We start from the raw sequence: 20,152 nt of genomic DNA, 5'->3' as shown, positions 1-20,152 counted from the left end.
CTTAGAGGAGTAATATATGCCATGCACGTTTCATTATCAAGGGGAGGGCCTATCCATTATCCACTCTTGTCATGGTCTCGCAGGTTGAATTCATTCTTCACCGCCAATCATATGTCACCAGTCTGCCCAATTCCTTCTCTTGTCTCTCGTTCCATCATGAGTGTCTAACCTCACGCCTCTCTGTGAAACTATCCACATAGCCGTGTCTACTTCTATCATAAACTAGTCCTTCATGATCTAATCATGGACGACGAGAGGCTCTGCGTTCCAGATACTCTCGGCATACTCGTCAATGCAGCGGTCGCTACTGAAAAATCCCATGCGAGAAACAGAGGTAATTGACTTCTTGATCCATTCCTCCTGGTTCTGATACGCCTCATCCACCAGCTTATGAGTCTCGTTGTAGCTGTGGAAGTCGTCAGACACCAAGTAGTAGTCACCGTGATCACGGACAGCAGCGACCAGGGCGCTAAAGTCATGGACCGAGCCAAAAGTGCCCTTCTCGATCTCGGCAAACACTTTCTGCAAGTCGGGGTCAATTTCATGAGAGCCGTACTGGTGGCTGTGTCGGAGATCTTCGACGTCTTCAGCGAGGTTGCCAAACAAGAAGATGTTGTTCTCGCCAATCTCGCGAGTTATTTCAATCTATCCATGGTCAGCCGTGGAATCAAATGCAGATTTCATTTACTTACATTGGCACCATCACAAGTGCCAATGATGAGACCACCATTCAGCACAAATTTCATGTTGCTGGTACCAGATGCCCTGCGACAGATGTTAGGTAAGGTACTAATTCCTTGGTGCTTATATTGACTTACTCGGTGCCAGCAGTAGAAATGTGCTCGCTGAGGTCCGATGCAGGGGTGATAATCTCAGCTTTGCTAACGTTGTAGTCAGGCAAGAAGATGACCTTGAGAAGATCTCCAATATCCTCATCATTATTCACCACAGAGCCAACAGCATTGACGAGATGAATAATCTGCTTCGCCATCCAGTAGCCGGGGGCGGCCTTGCCTCCAAAGATGGAGACACGAGGAACGACCTTCTTGCGCTCCTCAGGGGACAGTGACTTGAGGTGGAGATATCGATGAATAACACCGAAGATATTGAGCTGCTGTCGCTTGTACTCGTGGATTCTCTTGACTTGAACATCAAACAACGCCGCAGGGTTCACAGTGACACCTACGGCCGACTTGATGAGCTTAGCGAGTCGGACTTTGTTGGCATACTTGATCTCGGACCACTCCTTACGGAATTCCTTGTCATCAGCATACTTCTCGAGCTGGTTTAGAGTGGTGAGGTCCTTGAGGAAGCCATTACCCCCAACCTTGGAAGCAATGAGCTCCGAAAGACGAGGGTTGGCCTGGTGGAGCCAGCGGCGAGGAGTGATGCCGTTGGTCACGTTGGTAAACTTGTCAGGGCCGTAGATCTCGACAAAGTCCTTGAAGATAGTGGTTTTGATGAGATCCGAGTGCAATTCAGCAACACCGTTGACCTTGTGTGATCCAACAATAGCCAAGTACGCCATGCGTACCATCTTTGTTTGAGATTCCTCGATGATGGACACTCTTCTCAAGATATCTCGGTCATTGGGGAATGCCTTTTCGACCTTCTGGAGGAAGAACAGATTGATATCGTAAATAATCTGCAAGTGTCGAGGTAGAAGGTGCTGGATCAGACCAACAGGCCATTTCTCCAGAGCTTCGGGCAGCACAGTATGATTGGTGTAACCGAACTGGAAACAATTAGATTAGATGATGAAAGGACATGGTGGTAGATCAACTTACGGTATTCACGACAATTTCCCAGGCCAGGTCCCATTCAAGGTGCTCAATGTCAATGAGAATTCGCTGCAACTCCACGATGGCCAGTGTAGGGTGGGTATCGTTGAGCTGGATAGCCACCTGGTCGGGGAACTCCTTCCAAGGGCGGTTGGACTTTTTGAAACGGCGAACGATATCGTACAACGAGGCAGCAACCCAAAAGTACTGCTGCTTCAGCCGAAGTTCTTTTCCACGCTCCAGATTGTCGTTAGGGTACAGAACAGCGCTGATGGTCTCAGCTCGTTGTTGATCGGCAACTGAACTCTCGTAATCACCATTGTTGAACTTCTGGAAGTCAAACTCTCCACCAGAAGCTTTGCTGGACCACAGTCTCAGGTTGTTTGTTGTGGGTGTGTCGTAGCCGGGGATAGGAACATCGTAGGCAACGGCCTGAACGATCTCACCACCCTCCCAAATAGCAACGGACTTGCCATTCTCATCAGTAGTCTTTCTAACATGTCCAAAGAATTGAATCTGTATCCATATTAGCTGTGCTTGACTGTCGATCAAGTTTTCAATGACTTACATCAACAGTGACGTCGTGTCGTGGGAACTCCCAGGGGTTGAAGTCGAGCCAGTAATCAGGCACCTCGACTTGGTATCCATCGACAATTTCCTGCTTGAAAATGCCATATCGATATCGGAGACCGTACCCCCAAGCGGGGTAGTTGAGGGAGGCCAGACTGTCGAGGAAACAGGCAGCGAGTCGACCAAGACCGCCGTTACCCAGCGCAGCGTCATTCTCTTGTGTGATGATATCTTCGATTCGGAAGCCGAGCTCAGCAAGACCAGCTAGCAGCTCACATTAGCAAGGTATCAATGAACTCAGATCTGAATCAACCTACCCTTTGCAGTATCCTTCTGACCCACGTTGAGCATAGCATTGTCAAGAGCACGGCCCATCAAGAACTCAAGACTGAAGTAGTAAACGCGCTTGGAATCGCGATAAGTCTGTCTCTGTTGAGTTCTGTTCCAATCAAGGATCAGGCGATCACGGAAAGCCAGGCTGGTAGCAGAGTAGGCAGCATGCTCATCGCAGTTGAAGACAGAGCGGGCAAGAGTGGTCTCGACGTGGCGGACAACCTCTTTCTCGAAGCCGTCTTTACCAGTAAAGCCACTAGACTGGTTGCGCTTCCATGCTTCACGCTGAGGTTCGGGAATTGAGGCTGTTGGTGGTGTAAGTCAACATTCACAAGCAGATCGTTTCCAGTAGTTTGACAGGGGAAAGGCATTAAACAAAGAATCTTAACGTTTGAAAATAGCTCAGAGAAAACCAATTCGATTCATAGCGAATTGCAGATTGAATGCATAGACAACGTACCTTCAAAGCTCTTGATCTCACTAGGACCGAAACCAGTGGCAGTTCGGGTGTGTTTTGGGCGGGAGATGCCTGCGGGGCCGACTGCACCCTGAATGTCGACAATCGGGGCGGAGGTGGAGGGGCGCCTCTCACGGGTGGGCAAACGCTGCTGTTCAGACGCCATCGCTTCTATCCACAAGCTTGTTAGTCGAGTGGTGACAGCCGGTAAGGAAATTGAGGGACGAGAGAAGAGAGATAAGAACTTTCAGTGCCGGGGCATAACAGTTAAATACTCAACCACTATTGATAGGCCCCTTGTCCTTTTGTGAAGCGAGAATCAGATCAGATCACCTACATCAACAACAAGGTTTACTGATGCCACTCAACGAGTTCTCGACGATAGATAACACGACTGGCTAACGACGCGAGGTGCCACAGCTTTGGGTGGGGGAGCGGGGTTGAAGGTGCAAGGTAAAGCTGCAGTAGTTTCTTGCGTGCCCTGCTTTTATCGTGGCGGCTCAGAATCCCAATAAGTGCAGGGATCTGATCTAGACAAGGTAAATATATATGCGAACGGGGTTATGTTGAATCTGGGCTATTGTGTTTCTCTATAGAGTTCGTTGAGGACAGGACAGAGAACCTGTGCGTATTCAGTTGTCCAGAGAGGCCGTCTGTTTAGTTGATGGGGATCCGGAGAAGGCGGGAGCTTGGTGAACAGGGGAGCTTGGTGGAGTAGACAAAGAAGATTTGAGGGGAAGAATGACAGGGATGAAACAAGTCGAGGTAAAGATGAGAGAGGGTAATATGGTTGGTTTTATGTCAATTGACGAACAGATGCTGTGAAGAGAATATTGAGAGGTCAGCGGAGGATGGACTGTAAGAGAGATTGGAAAAGAAAGAGGGAGAGAGGAGGGAAAGTAGCTCAAGAGGTATGAGCTGAGGGGAGCTGCAGGGAGCTTATAGTCAGTCTGTCTCTGGGTAAGTGCAACGATTGATGGTACGGAGTAGTGGGAGGGAGCTTCCCGTCCAGTCTCCTCCACCATGAGCGGATCCATTCTAATATGGTATCATGACAACCTCTCCACGAACGACGGGCTGCCTAGCGTGTGATCTTGTTTTGTCTTGCTCGTTGAATGTAGCATTACCTAGAGCCCTAACCCATACTGCGTCGCATTTCGTCTCTTTTGCTCCGCTTACCGGCCAATGCCGTCCTCTTGCTTGCTCTCCCGCAATGACTAGGCCTCGGGGAGCAAGAAAACTTGAGACCTTGATAGAAGATGCCAAAATAAGCTCATCAAATAGTCCCCTAAGTTTATGATAGTTTACCTAAGTCTTTTTGCCATTTAGGATAAAGATCCTAAGCTTTCTTTCGTCCCTCAGCTAGGTCACATACCAACACCAACTGGCGGCATGGTTCCCCTCCCCCGCAGCAACCGTTCTGTGACATGACGACATACGACGCACACCTACTCTTGTAGAACATGCGATGCGATCCAACCAGGTACATAGAGGTATCGAGAGTAGTAGCAAAGACGACAAATCGTCATAAACTTGATCTTCTCGCAGTACGGCGCATAATACATAGCATGGACAGTCATGATACCTATGCTATTGCTTGAAAGAGGTGCCTTCCACCATTCGAATAGTGAATATATGTAGTGCGTCTAGACATGTGAACCCGATGTCTTCATTGAATCCATTGCCCCTCCAACCTTTCTAAGCGACCTAACCTCAGGCAGTCAAGCTTCCTGTAGAAAGAGCCCGATGAATGTCCTCCCCCTCCCCCTCATGCCAGCTACCATTGCAAATACAGACCGTATCTTGAACCCCATACATTGTCAAGCAACTTATTTGCTGACAGTGCATACTCCAAGACGGTCCCACCCACACAGGTACACACACAAGAATCAATGCTTCGTACTTAGCGTCAGCTTTTCTCACAACGGATTGCGGGGCCGTGACGTCCGGTGTGTTTGTTACGCAGCAGTAGCACTTTTTCAGCATGAGCTCAGCTGTTTTAGTTCAACGATACTCGGTCTCGACCTAAGCTAAGACCTCACAAATTCACAACCTTGTTCGTCACGACGCGGTGTCACCGAGTCCAGCAGAGCTACATGTGACGCGAAGGAGCCTGGATATCAAACTCAACAAGTAGCTAGCTTGTTATCTTGACAAAGATGTTGAATTTTGTAGCTTATAGCCTTCCAGGACAACCCAGTGCGTTATAGAGGCCTCAGTGCAAAATATTGATCGTCCGCATACGCTCTCCAAAACCATACCATAGCTACAGGGTATGCGAGGGCAAGGCGTTGGCAAGGCTTCTTGGTACGCATGCCTGGTCTAACGAGAATCAATGTTGGTTTGAGGACTATATCGAGCACAAAGTCTCTGGTATATGGATCCCCCGCATGCCACGACGTCGGTAGCACCGAGATGGGTCCTGGCAAATGATACGGTCTGAGAGTGTTGAGAGAACTGTATAGAGAACAAGCTCTAGTACCACACGCACGGGCATACTACGACACGTGCTCGACCCCCCGAGGTTGAAATTGGTGATGAGAGCCCGGGTCTTGATGGCTATATAACTTAACTTGACCTCATAAAATCAAATCTGACAGTTGACAACTGCCACCCATTATAACACAAGTAGGATGCTGAGCTTCAACACGCCACGTCCTTGTTCGGACAGTCATGATGGATATACACAGTAATTCATAAGCGTAGGCCCCTGTCCACTAGCCTAGTTTGTCGATCGCCTCATGGCTCGCGGTCCAAGCTCCAATCCACATTCAGCCCCTCATCTCGACCAATACATGGTAAATAGCTCCAGGAACGTCGTATGTTGATGATATTGGGTTCCTGGCCAAACCCCGTCATAAAACTTTCCCCTTTCCTAGTAAAGCCTGTATCCTCCCTAGATTCACAATATCACGTTTCGCGGAGCGTAAAGCTATTGGGCCTACGCCAAGCGACTGTCCACATACCAACAGTTTATCACTGTCGTAGTGTACCCAGGCAAGCAAGCCATCTCGCTGGAACAAAATCCATCTTTCACTTCACAGCCATTATATATACCCTATTTAAATTGAGTCCATCAAAGGTGATTCCATGATATAAATATCGTCAATTCGCCTCGTTCGAGTCGAGAACTACATATGTACCTGGAGAAGATAAGCAACCCATTAGCATGCCAGACGATGAGTCCGGCTTTCATTGATGTTCCCAGTCAGCTCCTTAAACACCAATCTCCCTGGAAACGGAAACCATACGCCTGTTCTCTCCCGCATCTTAAGCTCGACAGAAGCCATAGGAATGCTAGTAGCGTAATGTCCCCGCCTATCCCGCACTCCGGGATTTCTTTTCAATCCAAAGTGACCACACTGCTTCGCTAAGCAGCTTCACGACACCAACCCGGGTCGCATTGTGAACCCCTTCGTTCCCGTGTCATACAATGCTTCAAATCCCAATTGAGTAAAGCCCAACCCGAACCCTGAGCTCGTGTAAGGTCTAATCGCCCAAAACTCGATAAAGCACAGTATTTGCCAGACCAAGATATATAAACCGTAAATTCAACTCCATGTCGATTGTACTCTTTTCGGAAGGGGGTTGCCCTGAGCTGCAGATAATCAAGTGCATCTCCAGGGATCGTGAGCCGGCGAAGGGACTGGCACAAGAAAAATGCTCGTTCGTAGCCGTGGATACTATACCCGATGAAGGCTCCGAGTATAGGTGTCGCGTGAACAAAAATAAATAAATAAAGCAAGGATCGTATAAAATCGATGTCGTCCTGAGCCCCGTGCCCCAAACTCCAAAAGAAAATGCTCTCGACGCCAGCCAACAGTTCCGTGCCGTTAACATCGTGCTTGTAAATTCAAATGAGCAGTGATTCGCTATCAAAGAATGCCCGAGTCCTTAAGTGCGTTATTCAAGATAGTCTCTTTGACTGCTGCGAAAACGAGTCGAATGTTCGACGTATCTGTTGCTTGCGTCAAGCTATGTTATGTTAGAAACCTGTAGGAGCCATTGTCGACACTAACTAAACTTACTGGGGATACAGGTTTAGATGCGCCCGATTGACCTGATTGAATCGCCAGAGTAGATACTTGGCTGCTTTATTGACATCGTTACCACCCGAGTAATCGGGAAAGTAATTGCCCAGCGGAGACCTGCTCAGCTTTTGCTTGAAAATGTCAACCTTGTTGAGGAACAGTATGATGCTAGTACGCATGAACCACCGCGAGTTGACAACCGAGTCAAAAAGGAGCAAACTCTCCATCATTCGGTTCTAATGCTTATGTTAGACGACGTTCTATGATACCAACCATTATTGCAATTTCCAGTCTTACCTGACTGCTCTCCTCGAGCAGGACTTGATCATATTCGCTCAATGCCACACAGAAGATGATCGATGTGACATTCTCAAAGCAGTGGATCCACTTCTTTCTCTCACTTCGTTGACCACCAACATCGAACATACTGCCCAAGTGTTAATAGAAGCCAGTGTCCGGTGCGGAAGTTGCATGTTCTTACTGAATGCTTAGTTGCCCCATTTGGAATCTCGTCTCATAGATACCTGTTGTCTTCGTTCGCGCTCGGAGTACATCCATTTCGTTCGGTAAATAGTCTGATGATACTATTCGCATCGCTTCCTGAAAGAAACTAGAACAAGGGAAGTCAACAACAATCCGCGCTCGATATTAAATGCTTCAACATACTATTCGGCGGAATCCATGAGGTAGAACTCTGTCTGATGCTCCATGAGAAGATCCTTCGCTGGATCGTTCCACAGAGCTTGTACCGCTGCGCCCACTTTCGGATCGATTTGCGCTTGAGGACCAGACTCGGCTTGGTATTCTAATAGGAACTCCGCATGTGCCTTGTTCTCCTCGTTTTGGGGCTCGATGTCGAATTGTTGCATGGCCATAATAACGGCCTTGGCGCACTCCACAAGGTTTTTAAAGACAGTTGGCCGGTAATTGAACAGCTCATCTTCCGAGTATCCTTTGAGATGGATAATTTTCATCTGTTTGACAATCGTCGACTTGCCACTCTCGCCAGAACCTGCCAAAGTTGTTAACTATCCGAGCTTGAGTTCAGCGCTTCGCCTGTCGCCTCGACACCCTTACCTAGCAGCAAAATCTTGCATTCTTTCCGTAATCGTTTTGAGTCTTCCTCCAGAATTTTATCGATAGCCTGACTCTTCTTCTTCTGATCCGCCTCCTCATTACTCGAGCTCATGCATGCGCCCATTTTGGCGGATCACAAAATGACCTGAAAAGACGGCCCTTCGATAAAAGGAAGTGATCGGTGTGCTGAGCACAGGTTCACTTCGGTATTTATGATGTTGCTTATCTCCAGACGTGCATGACGGTCGCAACGGTTTGCGAAGTAAGCGGTGTCGTATAATGTGGAGATAATGGGGAGGTAGACAGTCGTGAGGGTTTTTGTAGCTGGAATTTCGATCTGCTGGCTCGGTTCGGATTGAAAGATTGAGGAAGACTGACGAACAGATGCGATAAAAAGTTGGTGAAGCAAAAGGTAATCGGGCACGTCAAGGATGAACGGAGAGGTCGGGGAGATCGGATCGTTACGGGCGAGGAGGCGCGGACAAGACTTGAACCCTCGAAAAAGAGTCCTCGAGGCGTTTTCTTGGGGACAGGCGAGCGAATTTGAAAAGTACTGAAAGATGAAGTCGGGCGAGATATGCCTGAGCAGCGTCGAGGCTGAAAGCTGGAAGGAGAATGTTTGGCGGTGGGTAGACAAGAGAAAGAGATGGATGGACGGGCCTTGTCGCTCCAGATTGTCGGCCGTAACCAGCTACTGTATGGTGCTGGGGGAGCTTCGTGGAGGCAGGGCGCGTGGGCGAGACTAAAGAGTACAAAGGCACTAAGGAGCCTCGACGATGACGAGACAAAGTCGGCGGAGGGCTGTGCCAATTGGTGAGAGAGCCGACAGTGGAGAAGGAGTGAAGACAGGGGTGTGCGAGCCAACGCGAACCAGTGAGCAGGCGAGTGAAGACGAGAGATTTTGAAGGGAGCCTAGCTAGGTAGTACTTCTGAGCCTTGAGGGCTTGGGGGGTTGAAGCTGGTGGTATGGCCAGGTTGAAGGGGCGTCTGCAGCCAGTAACTTCCTAACAATGTTCTAACGGGAACGAGGGGTGCAAACCAGAGTGCCTACAACCGGATATCGTTGGTTACAAAGAGACTCGACCGTTCGTGGAAGAGTCGCTTTAGGGAGTTTTGCAACGATCTCGGCAGAGTAGCGCAAGCGGAAGTAATGTCAAATAGCGAAACCTTGTCGTGTTTGACTCTAAAGTGAAACGTGGTGATGAACGCCATCAGCCAAAGTTGGAGGCGATATCGACTGGACTGAACTGAACTGAACTGAACTGAATTGAGCTGGTGCAGGGTTAAATTGCACTGAGCACCTACGGAATAAGGCATGGTCGAGTAAACATTCATAAGTAGGGAAAGTACCTATCAATCGGTACCAACCGTGCCATCGCCTGCTTTCTTTGCAAAATCGATTCAACCGTCACATCCACATCCAATCCAATTCAAGCAGGAGGCAGGGACCGCCGCAGACCTTTCAGCTGCTGGCAAGGACCAAGGGGTTCACCTCAGCGCTATTCTCCGCCGAGATCAAAAAACAAATTCACATTCATATCCACATGATAATACTGCCGTCCATTTCAATAACCTCACCAGCAATACCCTCCATGGATTATAGAGCATCTTCACAAACACAATTCCACAGACTACACACTTGCTTACCTACTGGGTACTAAGCTTGACATACGTAGTGAGATGTCCTGATACATAAGGGACGTCCGACTGCCAACGACTTCAGCACCATGAAAAGTTGAGCTGAAGGAACGCCGCTTCTGATCTGTCTGGCTTCAAGTCTCTGCTCGTGCAACATATCTATATGACAATGCGGAAATCTCCATCTTGTTATTCCTTTCAGAGTGGTGGTCCTTGAGAAGTACGCATTTTTCTATCTTTCAAAAGCGGTGTGAACCGATACAAGTCTCGGGCAAAAACACCGTGGCCATCGCCAGTGGGCTTTTCGCATCTGTCGTTCCCCCGCTGGTGTATTATTAGCCAGCACAGGTACCATACCATTGACCAGACTATCGGGACCTTCTTGAGACTTGAGCACTGGTTCTGGCTCTGGTTTATCAATAAGTTCCAGATCATGCCATTCAAATGACCTTCCAAGGTCGTTAGGTATGTTACATAGCAGAGCAAGACTCGCTGTCATCCCGTTGTTGAGGACATTGACTACAGATGCTGCTTGTTTGGCCACCTTATTTGCAATTATCACTGCAGGAGCTCCGTGCAAATTTATGATCCCCCAACTACTAGGTAATTAGGAGTCTCGACCAGGTCAAACCTTGTGCCGCGGAGAATGGCCAACTCGATGTGAGACTAAATTGAAATATCTAGTTTCATCTCATCACAATTGATATAAGAGCGGCTCAAAGTGAATCTATCAGTAGAGCCCTCTGTCGCCCCTCGTTATTTTTACCTACTCATCTGTTTTCAGGGTGGACATTGCAGCTCTGTCCATATCCCGGTTCAAATTGCGCTTAACACAGGCTCTGGCGGTATTGGTCGCCATTCTATTTCCGAACAAGGGTAAGTCGACCATGGATTGACGCTCCTGCACTTCCTGCAGAATCCGTAGGGGACTGATCAACGTGCCAAAAGCATATTTTAATTGGCCAATGTTTCAAACTTCATTCGCGGCGGCTTGGCGAGATCTCTGCTGGCCATAAAGCTTGTGCTAGGTCCTGTCCAGTACTCGATAGTGGCTATGAGAGCTTATTAGAAATGCCATGAAGACTCGACGCCTCGAGTCCTTGACGAAAACTGCACACTCGATGCATATCGACAATTAATCTTCTTCGAGATCAAGATGGGACGGCGGACCCAGTGGAGAGAGTGTCTTGCCGCCCGCATATGCCAGCCCTCTCAGCCCCTCTATAGCCTGGCCGCCTGGCTTGGATGGACTTTACCTAACTCCCTGACGTCTCCCTCTACTGGCCCCTGTAGGGGACTCACCTCTCCATGTTTCCCGAGCTGTCTTAGCTAATGACGGCTCACCCAATCTGGGTCCCAAGACTCTTCGCTGAGGGCGCTGCTCGTAGCGTCGTGAGATCTAATAAGGTTGGGTGGATTTATCCGCATTCCTCGAATAATTCTAGACAATCGCACCGTGCCACGCGCTGTCAAAAACAGAATTTGTTTCGTCTCATCAATTTGCAGAATTCATCAAAGATGAAGAAACAGCCCCACAGACGAAGGCCAAGGGAAATTGAGTTTTCTGGGACCAAACAAAGAGCGTCCGCAACACAAAAGACGAAGCCCGGTCAGTGGAATTTTTTAACAGGGGGTCCCTTTGGGATTCCTGGAGATAAAGTGGAGTGCTAATGCAACCCATGTTTACATATTATTGCATATTCCTTTTCGGCTTCTCGTACCAAGCTGCATTGGTGTTTGCCTGCAGAAACCCTCGCCGACGCCCCAAACCCTTCCTATCTCCCTCACCGATGCACCAGGCTTCCATATCTGAGGCACACCAATAAGCCTCGCCTTAAAACCACGCACCGTTGAAAGCTGGTTTGGCAGAAAGATTACCTGATCTTATTATGCTCCATTTCTAAAAGTTTCCTCGAGAAATGGAAGTTAAAGTTGCACCAAGGGAAACTCAGTAAACCATGGAAGCCGGGAAAGATATGTTATTGATCTGACATACACTTCAGTTAGGTGACCCTGTCATGTATTTTATGTCGCACGGAAGAAGTGCGTACCTCTCTGATTAGACATTGAAGCATCGAGAACCTTCACCACCACCAGTCAATTCTGCTTTCCTCATCGCCCCCAGCTTTAGCTGTGTTACTCAAAGCCGTTGATGAAACATCAGCTGTAGTGATGTCTATCTACCTACTATATAGAAAGCGCAGAGCGATACCACATGTGCATACTACAACCACGCATGACTCGGCTGTGTCTCTACCACTAACCACTCCGCCCAGCCGGTCGGACTTTGGGGCTATAATTGCTTGCTTGATCTTGGGGAAGCCTCATCATGTGCTTGATTGCTTTCCTGCCTCATCTCGACATACAATATCATGACCTCTCTACCAAGCTGCTGATCCAAAACCCAGCCGTTGAGCCAATGCGGCACATATATAGTATGTAGGAAATGAGGGCACTGGGCCATGCAATAAGTATATTTGTTCTTGTTTCGACCATTTAAAATGAATTGGCTATACTTAAGTTGTTATTGCTAGATATGTCGTTTTAACCACGAGTGTGGACGGTACAGTACTATCACCGTATTGTGAAGCCTGAAAACAAGTTTGTGGAATAAACGAAACCCTTTGTCGCCCAAGCATGAATGGAATCCAGCACGGCACTCCATTTTGATAATGTTTTTTTGCCTCATCCGTCAACTACCAAATGAATAGTCGGCTATGGCTTATTAGTGAAGTCTGGGGTCGTGTCCTCTGATCTGGCGGCTCAGCGATATTGGATGTCAAAACATTGACTTACAAGGCCTTCTATTCTCACCCATGCCAAAAATTTGAACTTCTTAAGCCTCTCAGAGGCTGACCCACCGTGATCTTACATTCCTATTTCTTTGCCTTAATGAGTTTCCCAGTGACATATTCAGGGCCAAAGCCACGACACTGTATTTCCTCGAGACCCATGTTGAAGTGCGATCAGATTGGGGCAGTTGAACCGTTACGTTTGTGCATTGCTCTAGGAGTTTGCCAACGCCTTCGGAAGCCAGCACGTGACGTAAGGAAATCGAGTGGTCGAAACTCTCTCAATCGATTAGATTTATATGAGCGAGGGTATGAAATACACTGATTGGCCCAGTTAATGCTGTCGATGTCAGTGATGGACCAGGACTACGAGTTAATGTGCTTCACTTATTAATTGACTCTAGTACTAGTTTCTTACTCTCTTTATCTCTGAAGCCTTACCACTGGACATTTGGTGATCAAGTATTAGATAAGCGGTTTTTTATGCATGACCTCGAGGCTACAGGTGGCCACTCAATAGAAACAGCTTACAAGATACCTTACCTTAGTAGGTATGGTTTAATACATTAATGTGGTACTCCATATGCGCAGAGATCAAGATCATTGCAGCCTCTTCCGAGATCTCATTTGTGGTAAATTGCCCGGACATCATAGTAGTTTGGAAGCCGTCCCTCTGAACAATCAGGCGTTCTCACACACCTCCTGTGGCAGCACGAACCACAACCACAACATCTTGTGAGATGGCTGAGCCAGATGACGGAAGCTGAGGCTCATCGTGCTAATTCATATCGCCCGGGGCGATATTGCTAGGCTAGTAGGTACTGGGCAAGTAACTAAATTATGCAAGACACGTCGACTTGCTTCATTGGACAAGGATACAAATGACCAATCATAGCTGAAGAGAGGATTGTGCTTAGCCAGTATCGAGGTCTGTGGGAGGAATGTTTCTGACGTTTGAGAATGAGGCATTGGAAAGATTCATACGTCATTCTTTTGACTCAGGGCATTCATAGATCGGAAGAACAGCTTCGAGGTGCGAATGCAGCCAAAGTACGATAGACTTAACTAATGGGGTCCATGCTTCCTTTATCTAAAAGGCGGAGATGTGTCCAATTAATAATTCATCAACCATTCTGATAGCATTGATCTTGGATATAGGGGACGTGCATGTTTAATTGGTGATTTTTATTCAGACCTGCCCCTCTATATTAGCACCTGAGGTACCTGGACATTGGGAAACCTTCCCGTGATAGTACCCATCCTCCCGGCTAGCTGTTGACCCTGCATTGTCTATTTCAACCTTTCTTTCCTCCTGTTTTCTTGATTTCGTCTTCTCTCAACATCATCATGAATTGATGTCCATCATATTTACAATCCCGTCCGAAACAAGCGAAGCTAAGGTACTAAGCGGGCCTTTATCTTATCTGAAAACTTAATACCTATTCGTCAAGAAGTCCTGTTTGGATACCGCATTTGTCGAGGGGAACCCATGATCGCTATGCGACCTTGAACCTTCATTGATACTCACGCCCTATAACAAGTCTTACCTCTGAACATCTCGCCAAAATATATCGATATTCTGAAAGCCGCAGCATCGAACCTTTAATTAGAATCCAACTTCACTACAATTCAGGCGCCTCAACGTCCAACGTTCAACAAAATCGCCTCCATCCCTGGCATTGCAGCTCGAGTCAAGCAACCCCCTTATCACGTCAACGAACCTTCTCAACTGTCGATCGACCAGCCCCTCGCGCGTCGTGATATAAGCAACTTATAACTATATACATATCCTTTCTGGAATACGATAGTTGGATATCTACATGGCCGACTTCTAGCGCATGACCTCGAGAGAAAAAGACCACACAATGAGCTCCGACGAATCTCCTCCTAGCGGTCTTGGCGCACCCGAGTCCCACGATGACCTCAAGCCCATACTCTCACCCATTCTACCCTCCTCCCCTGCATCCTCTACCAAGGTCGATTTCATCCCGCTTGTTACTGTTGTCGGATTCCATCATGCAAGGGGCCCAGAAGTCGAGAATTGGTTTGGAGCAGACGAGGGGAGTGATCCTGCGGCTGATTATGGCTGGTCTTTGCTACCTTTCATGGCCTTGAGTGACGGGGCGCATGCGTGAGTTGTTTATTGCGGTTTTGACACTTCTGAATGGTGCTGAGAAATCTGTGTAGATCCGAGGAGGACTTCTCATACTTTACGCTGCTTCGCCCAGAGACGGAGACGAAACCCGCTACGTCACTGTTTGGAATTTCGTGCACCCGACAACTTGACTCGTCTCAGCTCATCAATCGCCCTGCCGATGTTACGCGATCCACTGTCCAGAAGGCTGTTGTGGTCATTGCCGATAGCCCTCAGTTCTTCGGCATGCTTCGTGAGCGTCTGAGTATTGTCACGCAGGCTTGGTTTGCGCAGCGTGAGTTTACCGATGTTGAGATTCTCCGCAGATTCCAGGAGAGCCTGGCAGATGAGAAATCCAAAGGCATTCTCAATGACCAGGTAGACCGAGACCAATATCTCGGTATGAGTCTTCGTGAACTGATACACGAATACAAATGGCAAACTTTGGTTTTGTTGAAGTGTTGCCTCCTCCAACCGAAGGTAACACTGCTGGTTTTCCCCACTGTGACGAAGATTGCTGACAGGTATTTCCAGATGCTCTTCTTTGGGTCGAGATGTGACAGGTTGTGCATGATGCAATTTTCTCTTTTGTCCTTGATACCCGGCCTCATTCGCAACCTGCAGGATAGTGCAGACCCAGAGTTGAACAGCTACGAGACAAGTCTATCAAAGCCTACCAGTTTGCGAACTAGTGATCGCAACTCCCTCCTCTGCTACATGGGCCTACCACTCCAGATATTTGGCAAGGTTAGTCTCGTCACAACTCGATCCAAACAGGAACTGATAGCAAATAGGGAAGCTTGTTTGGACCCTATACCCCTCTGCAACAACTTGATATTCTCGCCGACTTTGGCACAAAGTCCTATATTGTCGGCAGTACAAACTCACTTCTCCTGCAGCAGAAGGATCGCTACAGTGATATTCTCATCAATCTGGACGAGGACTCAGTTGTCATCAATTCTCCGTCACTCAGAAGCGCTTTGACTCTCACCGCTGCGGACCGGAGGTGGATAGACTATTTAACTCATGAGATCAACGAGACATGGGACGAAGCCAACCCTAGCAGGCCGAAGACGTTGAAATACGTCGGAAGCGAGGAGTTTATCAGGCTCCAGTTCGAAGAGTACATTCTCGCTCTTATCTCCTCCGTCAAATACCACAACTATCTTAACGTGAACCCAAACAACCCCAAAGCCATCCTTCCAGAGGTTGAGGGTGATCCTGTCGCAGACTTTGGTTATGAGTGGGTGGAGGCTTGGAAGCGCACTGAGAACTACCGCATGTGGAACGGAAACACTGATTCCCATTTGTTCGACATTGTCGACCCTCGACACCCTTGTGCAGGAGGCTTGAACATCGAGGATGTACAGCGTCGCATCGCAGAGCAAGTGAAAGAACTGCATCTGGACGAGCGTTTTGCGCAGGGCAAAGAAGTCCTCGGTCGGAATCTTGCCGCTGGTCGCGAAAAGGCATCCTTTGTTCTTAATAAATTGTATGCTGACATGGAAGCTTTGCGTGAAGCACAACGGCGCCGCGCTGAAGAAGCTCGCGCAGCATCGCCGCTGAACGGTTCTAGTCAGCCGGCCGGACAAGACCCTTCAAAAACCGGACAGCAAGGACAATCAGCTGGTGCGCGTGCCGGTGCTTACATCGGAAGTTGGGCAGCTTGGGCTGGTGAGAAGCGCCGAACAAGTGGATGGGGTGCTGGCTGGGGTCGCAAACCAGCCCCCAAGGCTGACAAGTCAATGGACGACTCGAGTTCAAGCAGTCCCATCGACAAAGACTACCAGATGATCAGCGCTCCCGTATCTCGAGGTGGCAGTTCCGATGATGCAACTGCACGACCAGGGAGAGGAGCAAGCTTCAGCGAGAGTATCCTCTCGGGAGTCAGCGAGCCAGGCAGCCGGCCGACCTCGGGGATCAACAAGCCTCTTCCAGGTCCACCAGTGCCCGAAAAGAAGGACGATGGGTTTCAGACCGAGGGAGTTGTTGGTTCGAAAGATAAACTGCCAAGCGCAGGCCCTCCTCGCAACGAGAACGGTGTAACGACTAAAGAATGATAAGTTAACAAAGAAAGCCCAGAAAACAGGGAATATGGACGGCCGCTTCATGAATATAAAGGTAATCAAAGCGGGCGATTTTGGCCGCATTATGTATATATATATCACCCATTGTGTCTTGATATAGTTTGTAATTAATATTGAACGAGCCATGCAAGATTACAGTATAGAAAGATCGAAATGGCTAATAGTTTCACTTTAAATAAGTCCTTTACATGCACTGTTTTTATAACTTGTCCGCTGAGGCCTTTTTATTTCTTTCAGCAGTCCATTTCTACAGAGCCCTTTTTGCAGCCAGTCCCTGATCCCAAGCCAACTGATTCTTCCTTTGCAAACAACTTTCTCCCCGCCCAAGGTACCAAATCATCAAGACCCAAAACATAGAGAATAAATAAGTGAATGAACACGTAGAAAGAAACTTAGGGAGGGTCGAGGGAGAGGTAGCCACATGCTCAAATTGCTGATCATCTATTGTTTACCAAGCCCCATTTCTCATCATGTCTGCCCGTCAGACTCTCTTACCACGCCGAAGGAATTAAGAAAGTAGAGACGCTCATAACCGCCGAAAGTCCCGGATATCTATGCCCCCGGGAAATACATAATAAATCGGGCTTGATAATCGCGATATGCGGAGGCTGGGATGAAGCTCTCCGACTTGACCTCGAGCCAATACCACTTAGCTAAAGGCTTAAGCTAGGTAACCTAGCTCGTCGTCTTCCAAACGCTCCAGATACTCCTTGTCTAGTAGGATTTCAATGCATTTCTTGATATCGCCGACCTTTGGAACAAATCGCGAGCGGATTTGGTTGATGGTCTCGCTTACGAGCTGGGTGTGTTTCATCTTCTTACGAGCCTTCATGATTCGGACGATGGCAGACTATGTTGTAGTTAGTATGGATCCTGACAAATAAAGAGATATACATACTTGGAGGACCAGTTTTCGGTCTTCCTCAATTGTCTTGTTTGTCTCGGCCTCCTCCTGCTTGGCCTCCTTCACACCACCGAGGTTCAAGTTCACCCTGATCTTTTTGCTCTTGAAGTCGTAGTTTAATTTGAAGGATTTACCGGCTCCTGGCTTCTCACCGGCCGCGCCAGACATGATGAGTACCTTGGCCTTCAGAATAACAGCGAGGGCCTGGTCCAAAACTTCCTTGCTCAGTTGAGTGGCACTGAGCATATCCTCGTAGCTGTAAGTGTCCTTCTCGTTGAAAAGGAGGAGAATGGCCATCTGGTAAATCGAGACCTGGAAGGTGTACGGAGTCTTGCTGGCCTTGCAATAGCCAGCTTTGATCTCGCCCTTGCAAAGATGCCACAACCACGTGAGCTTACGCCCGTCATGCTTATGCTTGTAGAAGCGGATAAAGCGCTCGATCTCGGCCGCAATCTCGGGAGGCGGGTTGAAGTCAGTGCTCGGTGCCGTCAATGGCCAGAATCCAGTTCCCAGAATCGAGAAAGTTGAATCAACGGCCTTGGTGTATTCGACGCCTTCAAGATGCTCGCGGAAATCTTTATTCAAGTCCTTAGAAATTTGCATATCCTGGAACATACGCTGAAGTTTGTTCGTGTATTCGAAACCGCACGCCTCTTTTAGTTTGCTGATCATGCTAGTCTCAGCGTCATCTGAAGAGGAGTTGCTATGCACCAAACGCCGGGCCAGCATCCGCGAATAGAACTTCTGGAAGACATCCTTGTCCTCAATGTACTTAAAAACTGTCATGATCTGACTCAAAGTACGTTCCAATTCTGCCTCTTCAATACTGGTGCTGCTCTTTCTGAGCAGGACATCAGTGTATTTAGCTAGAAGTTCAGGCGATTTGTTGGATCCAGCCTTGCAAACTTCGTTCCGATTGACAAACTCCCTGCAGGCGTTATCAAGAGAACGTGTAAACTCTGGCTCATCATTGAAAGCTCTCTTCACAAGGCCTTGGTACTGGGTGTGAATTTCGAGCAGAGCGTCGACGTAAACCTTTGGTTCAAGCTTATCGCCCTCTGACGATTGGACCTTCTGCACAGCAGCGAGACCGGCCTTTCTCACGTGTGTCTCAAAACGGGCTCTAAGCGGTTCGAGGCCGTCGGGGATTCTCGAAAGAAGGTTGTACATTCGTGCCATATCCTCTTCACGGTCGTTATCCAGAAGCACCTGGAACTCTTCCCGAAGTAGACTGGAGTGATCGGCGATAAGAGCTTGATTGCAAGTCTTCTTAAGAGGAATGGCGATGTCTTGATGCAGGTACATGCGAACGCGCTCCTCCTCCTCAGACAGGCGAGCCTCCGCCTTCTTCATGTATTCCACGACGCTGTTCTCGGCAACAAATTGCTTAGACTCTGCCACGTAAAACTCTTTGGTAGCAGTGAGGAAAGGACGCTCGAAATGATAGCGGTAGACATCAAGGGTTGACTTGGAGGGGTCTGCTTCATCCAGTCCCAGAGAGACAAAGGAATCCACGACTTGCTTGATTTGGCCGTGTTCGATGGTCTCGCCGTTCCTTTGCTTCTCCACAAGCTTAAGCACCGCATCCATAACCTTATCACTGACCTTTTCGAATAGCTCCTTCCTCCATTGCACAAGATGCAGTGTGTAGACATCGTAGATATTCTTCTTCCCTTCATCAATTTCTCGCTTGACCCAATGTCTATTGAGATAGCGGAAGAGATGGTGGATATATTTGGCGGCAACTGTGTAACGCCCCCATTCTTTGATATAGAAAGCGAGCAGCGCCTCGTCGGTGTGGGCCTTGCTTTCATTCACAAGGCTATCGAGATGGTGCTGGAGGTAATCAATGAGCTTGTTGTAGAGTTCTTCCCCTAGCAGATGTGCTATTGAGCAGTTAGCTTGACAGGCCGTAAATACATGTCTAGGAATGGCTTACCGCCTCTGTGGTTACTGTGCATAGCAGGACCAGTCATGCCAACTGCTTTTTGGGATGTACAGAAATTATGGACAGCGCTGTGACAAGTCAGTAGACGCTTCTGATATAATATTTTTGGTAAAGGTGACTAACGTGTAGACGCCCATGTACATTTGCATGTCGATACCCTGCTCGAGATCGTTCATGACGCGTGAGATACCAGCTTGTAGATAGGTCCATCTGTTCGAGTCAGTCTTGATAGTCTAAACATGCACAAGGCTACTCACGTTGCCCCAATATCCTCTCTGTTAGGTATCGGGGGCATTTGACTCGGGGCACCCATCTTTGCGGTCATGGTGGGCTAAAAAGCGAAGATGGATGGCGGTTCAACGGAGGTGCTGGTAATGGAGGCGGGGTCAGTCTCGAGGGG

General features: G+C 48.3%; 4 protein-coding genes across 4 annotated transcripts; 1 reads left to right on the top strand and 3 right to left on the bottom strand.

The window, feature by feature from the left end:
• FOBCDRAFT_30114 (glycosyl transferase) lies at positions 1-3,362 on the bottom strand. Its single transcript, XM_031178977.3, has 7 exons — positions 3,145-3,362; positions 2,669-2,989; positions 2,350-2,615; positions 1,788-2,297; positions 819-1,735; positions 693-765; positions 1-645 (listed from the first exon to the last, which is right to left on the bottom strand). The coding sequence occupies exons 1-7, from the start codon at positions 3,305-3,307 to the stop codon at positions 238-240; spliced, it is 2,658 nt and encodes an 885-aa protein (XP_031044864.3). The 5' UTR covers positions 3,308-3,362; the 3' UTR covers positions 1-237.
• Positions 3,363-6,946: 3,584 nt separating this feature from the next.
• FOBCDRAFT_30096 (guanine nucleotide binding protein, alpha subunit) lies at positions 6,947-8,541 on the bottom strand. The gene is made up of 6 exons (XM_031178978.3): positions 8,250-8,541; positions 7,839-8,184; positions 7,654-7,782; positions 7,470-7,599; positions 7,170-7,408; positions 6,947-7,116 (listed from the first exon to the last, which is right to left on the bottom strand). Exons 1-6 carry the CDS (start codon positions 8,371-8,373, stop codon positions 7,017-7,019), a joined length of 1,068 nt encoding a protein of 355 aa, XP_031044865.1. The 5' UTR covers positions 8,374-8,541; the 3' UTR covers positions 6,947-7,016.
• A 6,003-nt stretch (positions 8,542-14,544) lies between these two features.
• Positions 14,545-16,873, top strand: FOBCDRAFT_131667 (transport protein Avl9-domain-containing protein; the record flags this gene model as incomplete). Its single annotated transcript, XM_059607887.1, has 4 exons — positions 14,545-14,810; positions 14,867-15,293; positions 15,348-15,569; positions 15,608-16,873. The coding sequence occupies 4 exons, from the start codon at positions 14,545-14,547 to the stop codon at positions 16,871-16,873; spliced, it is 2,181 nt and encodes a 726-aa protein (XP_059464687.1).
• Positions 16,874-17,369: 496 nt separating this feature from the next.
• On the bottom strand, positions 17,370-19,987 carry FOBCDRAFT_30080 (Cullin). Its single transcript, XM_031178986.3, has 4 exons — positions 19,876-19,987; positions 19,744-19,820; positions 17,799-19,690; positions 17,370-17,750 (listed from the first exon to the last, which is right to left on the bottom strand). The coding sequence occupies exons 1-4, from the start codon at positions 19,926-19,928 to the stop codon at positions 17,562-17,564; spliced, it is 2,211 nt and encodes a 736-aa protein (XP_031044873.2). The 5' UTR covers positions 19,929-19,987; the 3' UTR covers positions 17,370-17,561.
• Positions 19,988-20,152: the final 165 nt, after the last annotated feature.

Source organism: Fusarium oxysporum, chromosome IV (assembly GCF_013085055.1).
Source record: "Fusarium oxysporum Fo47 chromosome IV, complete sequence".
Classification (NCBI taxonomy): domain Eukaryota; kingdom Fungi; phylum Ascomycota; class Sordariomycetes; order Hypocreales; family Nectriaceae; genus Fusarium; species Fusarium oxysporum.
The sequence above is the reverse complement of the archived record's forward strand: the minus strand, read 5'-3'. Positions and strand labels throughout refer to the sequence as shown.

Coding starts and splice junctions, on each gene's coding strand:
- FOBCDRAFT_30114 (XM_031178977.3), bottom strand. CDS start 3,307: ATGGCGTCTGAACAGCAGCGTTTGCCCACCCGTGAGAGGCGCCCCTCC. Junction 2,616..2,668: donor TCAGAAGGATACTGCAAAGG/GTAGGTTGATTC, acceptor GTGAGCTGCTAG/CTGGTCTTGCTGAGCTCGGC. Junction 1,736..1,787: donor GGGAAATTGTCGTGAATACC/GTAAGTTGATCT, acceptor AATTGTTTCCAG/TTCGGTTACACCAATCATAC.
- FOBCDRAFT_30096 (XM_031178978.3), bottom strand. CDS start 8,373: ATGGGCGCATGCATGAGCTCGAGTAATGAGGAGGCGGATCAGAAGAAG. Junction 7,783..7,838: donor CTCATGGATTCCGCCGAATA/GTATGTTGAAGC, acceptor CCCTTGTTCTAG/TTTCTTTCAGGAAGCGATGC. Junction 7,600..7,653: donor ATGGGGCAACTAAGCATTCA/GTAAGAACATGC, acceptor ACACTTGGGCAG/TATGTTCGATGTTGGTGGTC.
- FOBCDRAFT_30080 (XM_031178986.3), bottom strand. CDS start 19,928: ATGAACGATCTCGAGCAGGGTATCGACATGCAAATGTACATGGGCGTC. Junction 19,691..19,743: donor GCACAGTAACCACAGAGGCG/GTAAGCCATTCC, acceptor ACTGCTCAATAG/CACATCTGCTAGGGGAAGAA. Junction 17,751..17,798: donor ACCGAAAACTGGTCCTCCAA/GTATGTATATCT, acceptor ACTACAACATAG/TCTGCCATCGTCCGAATCAT.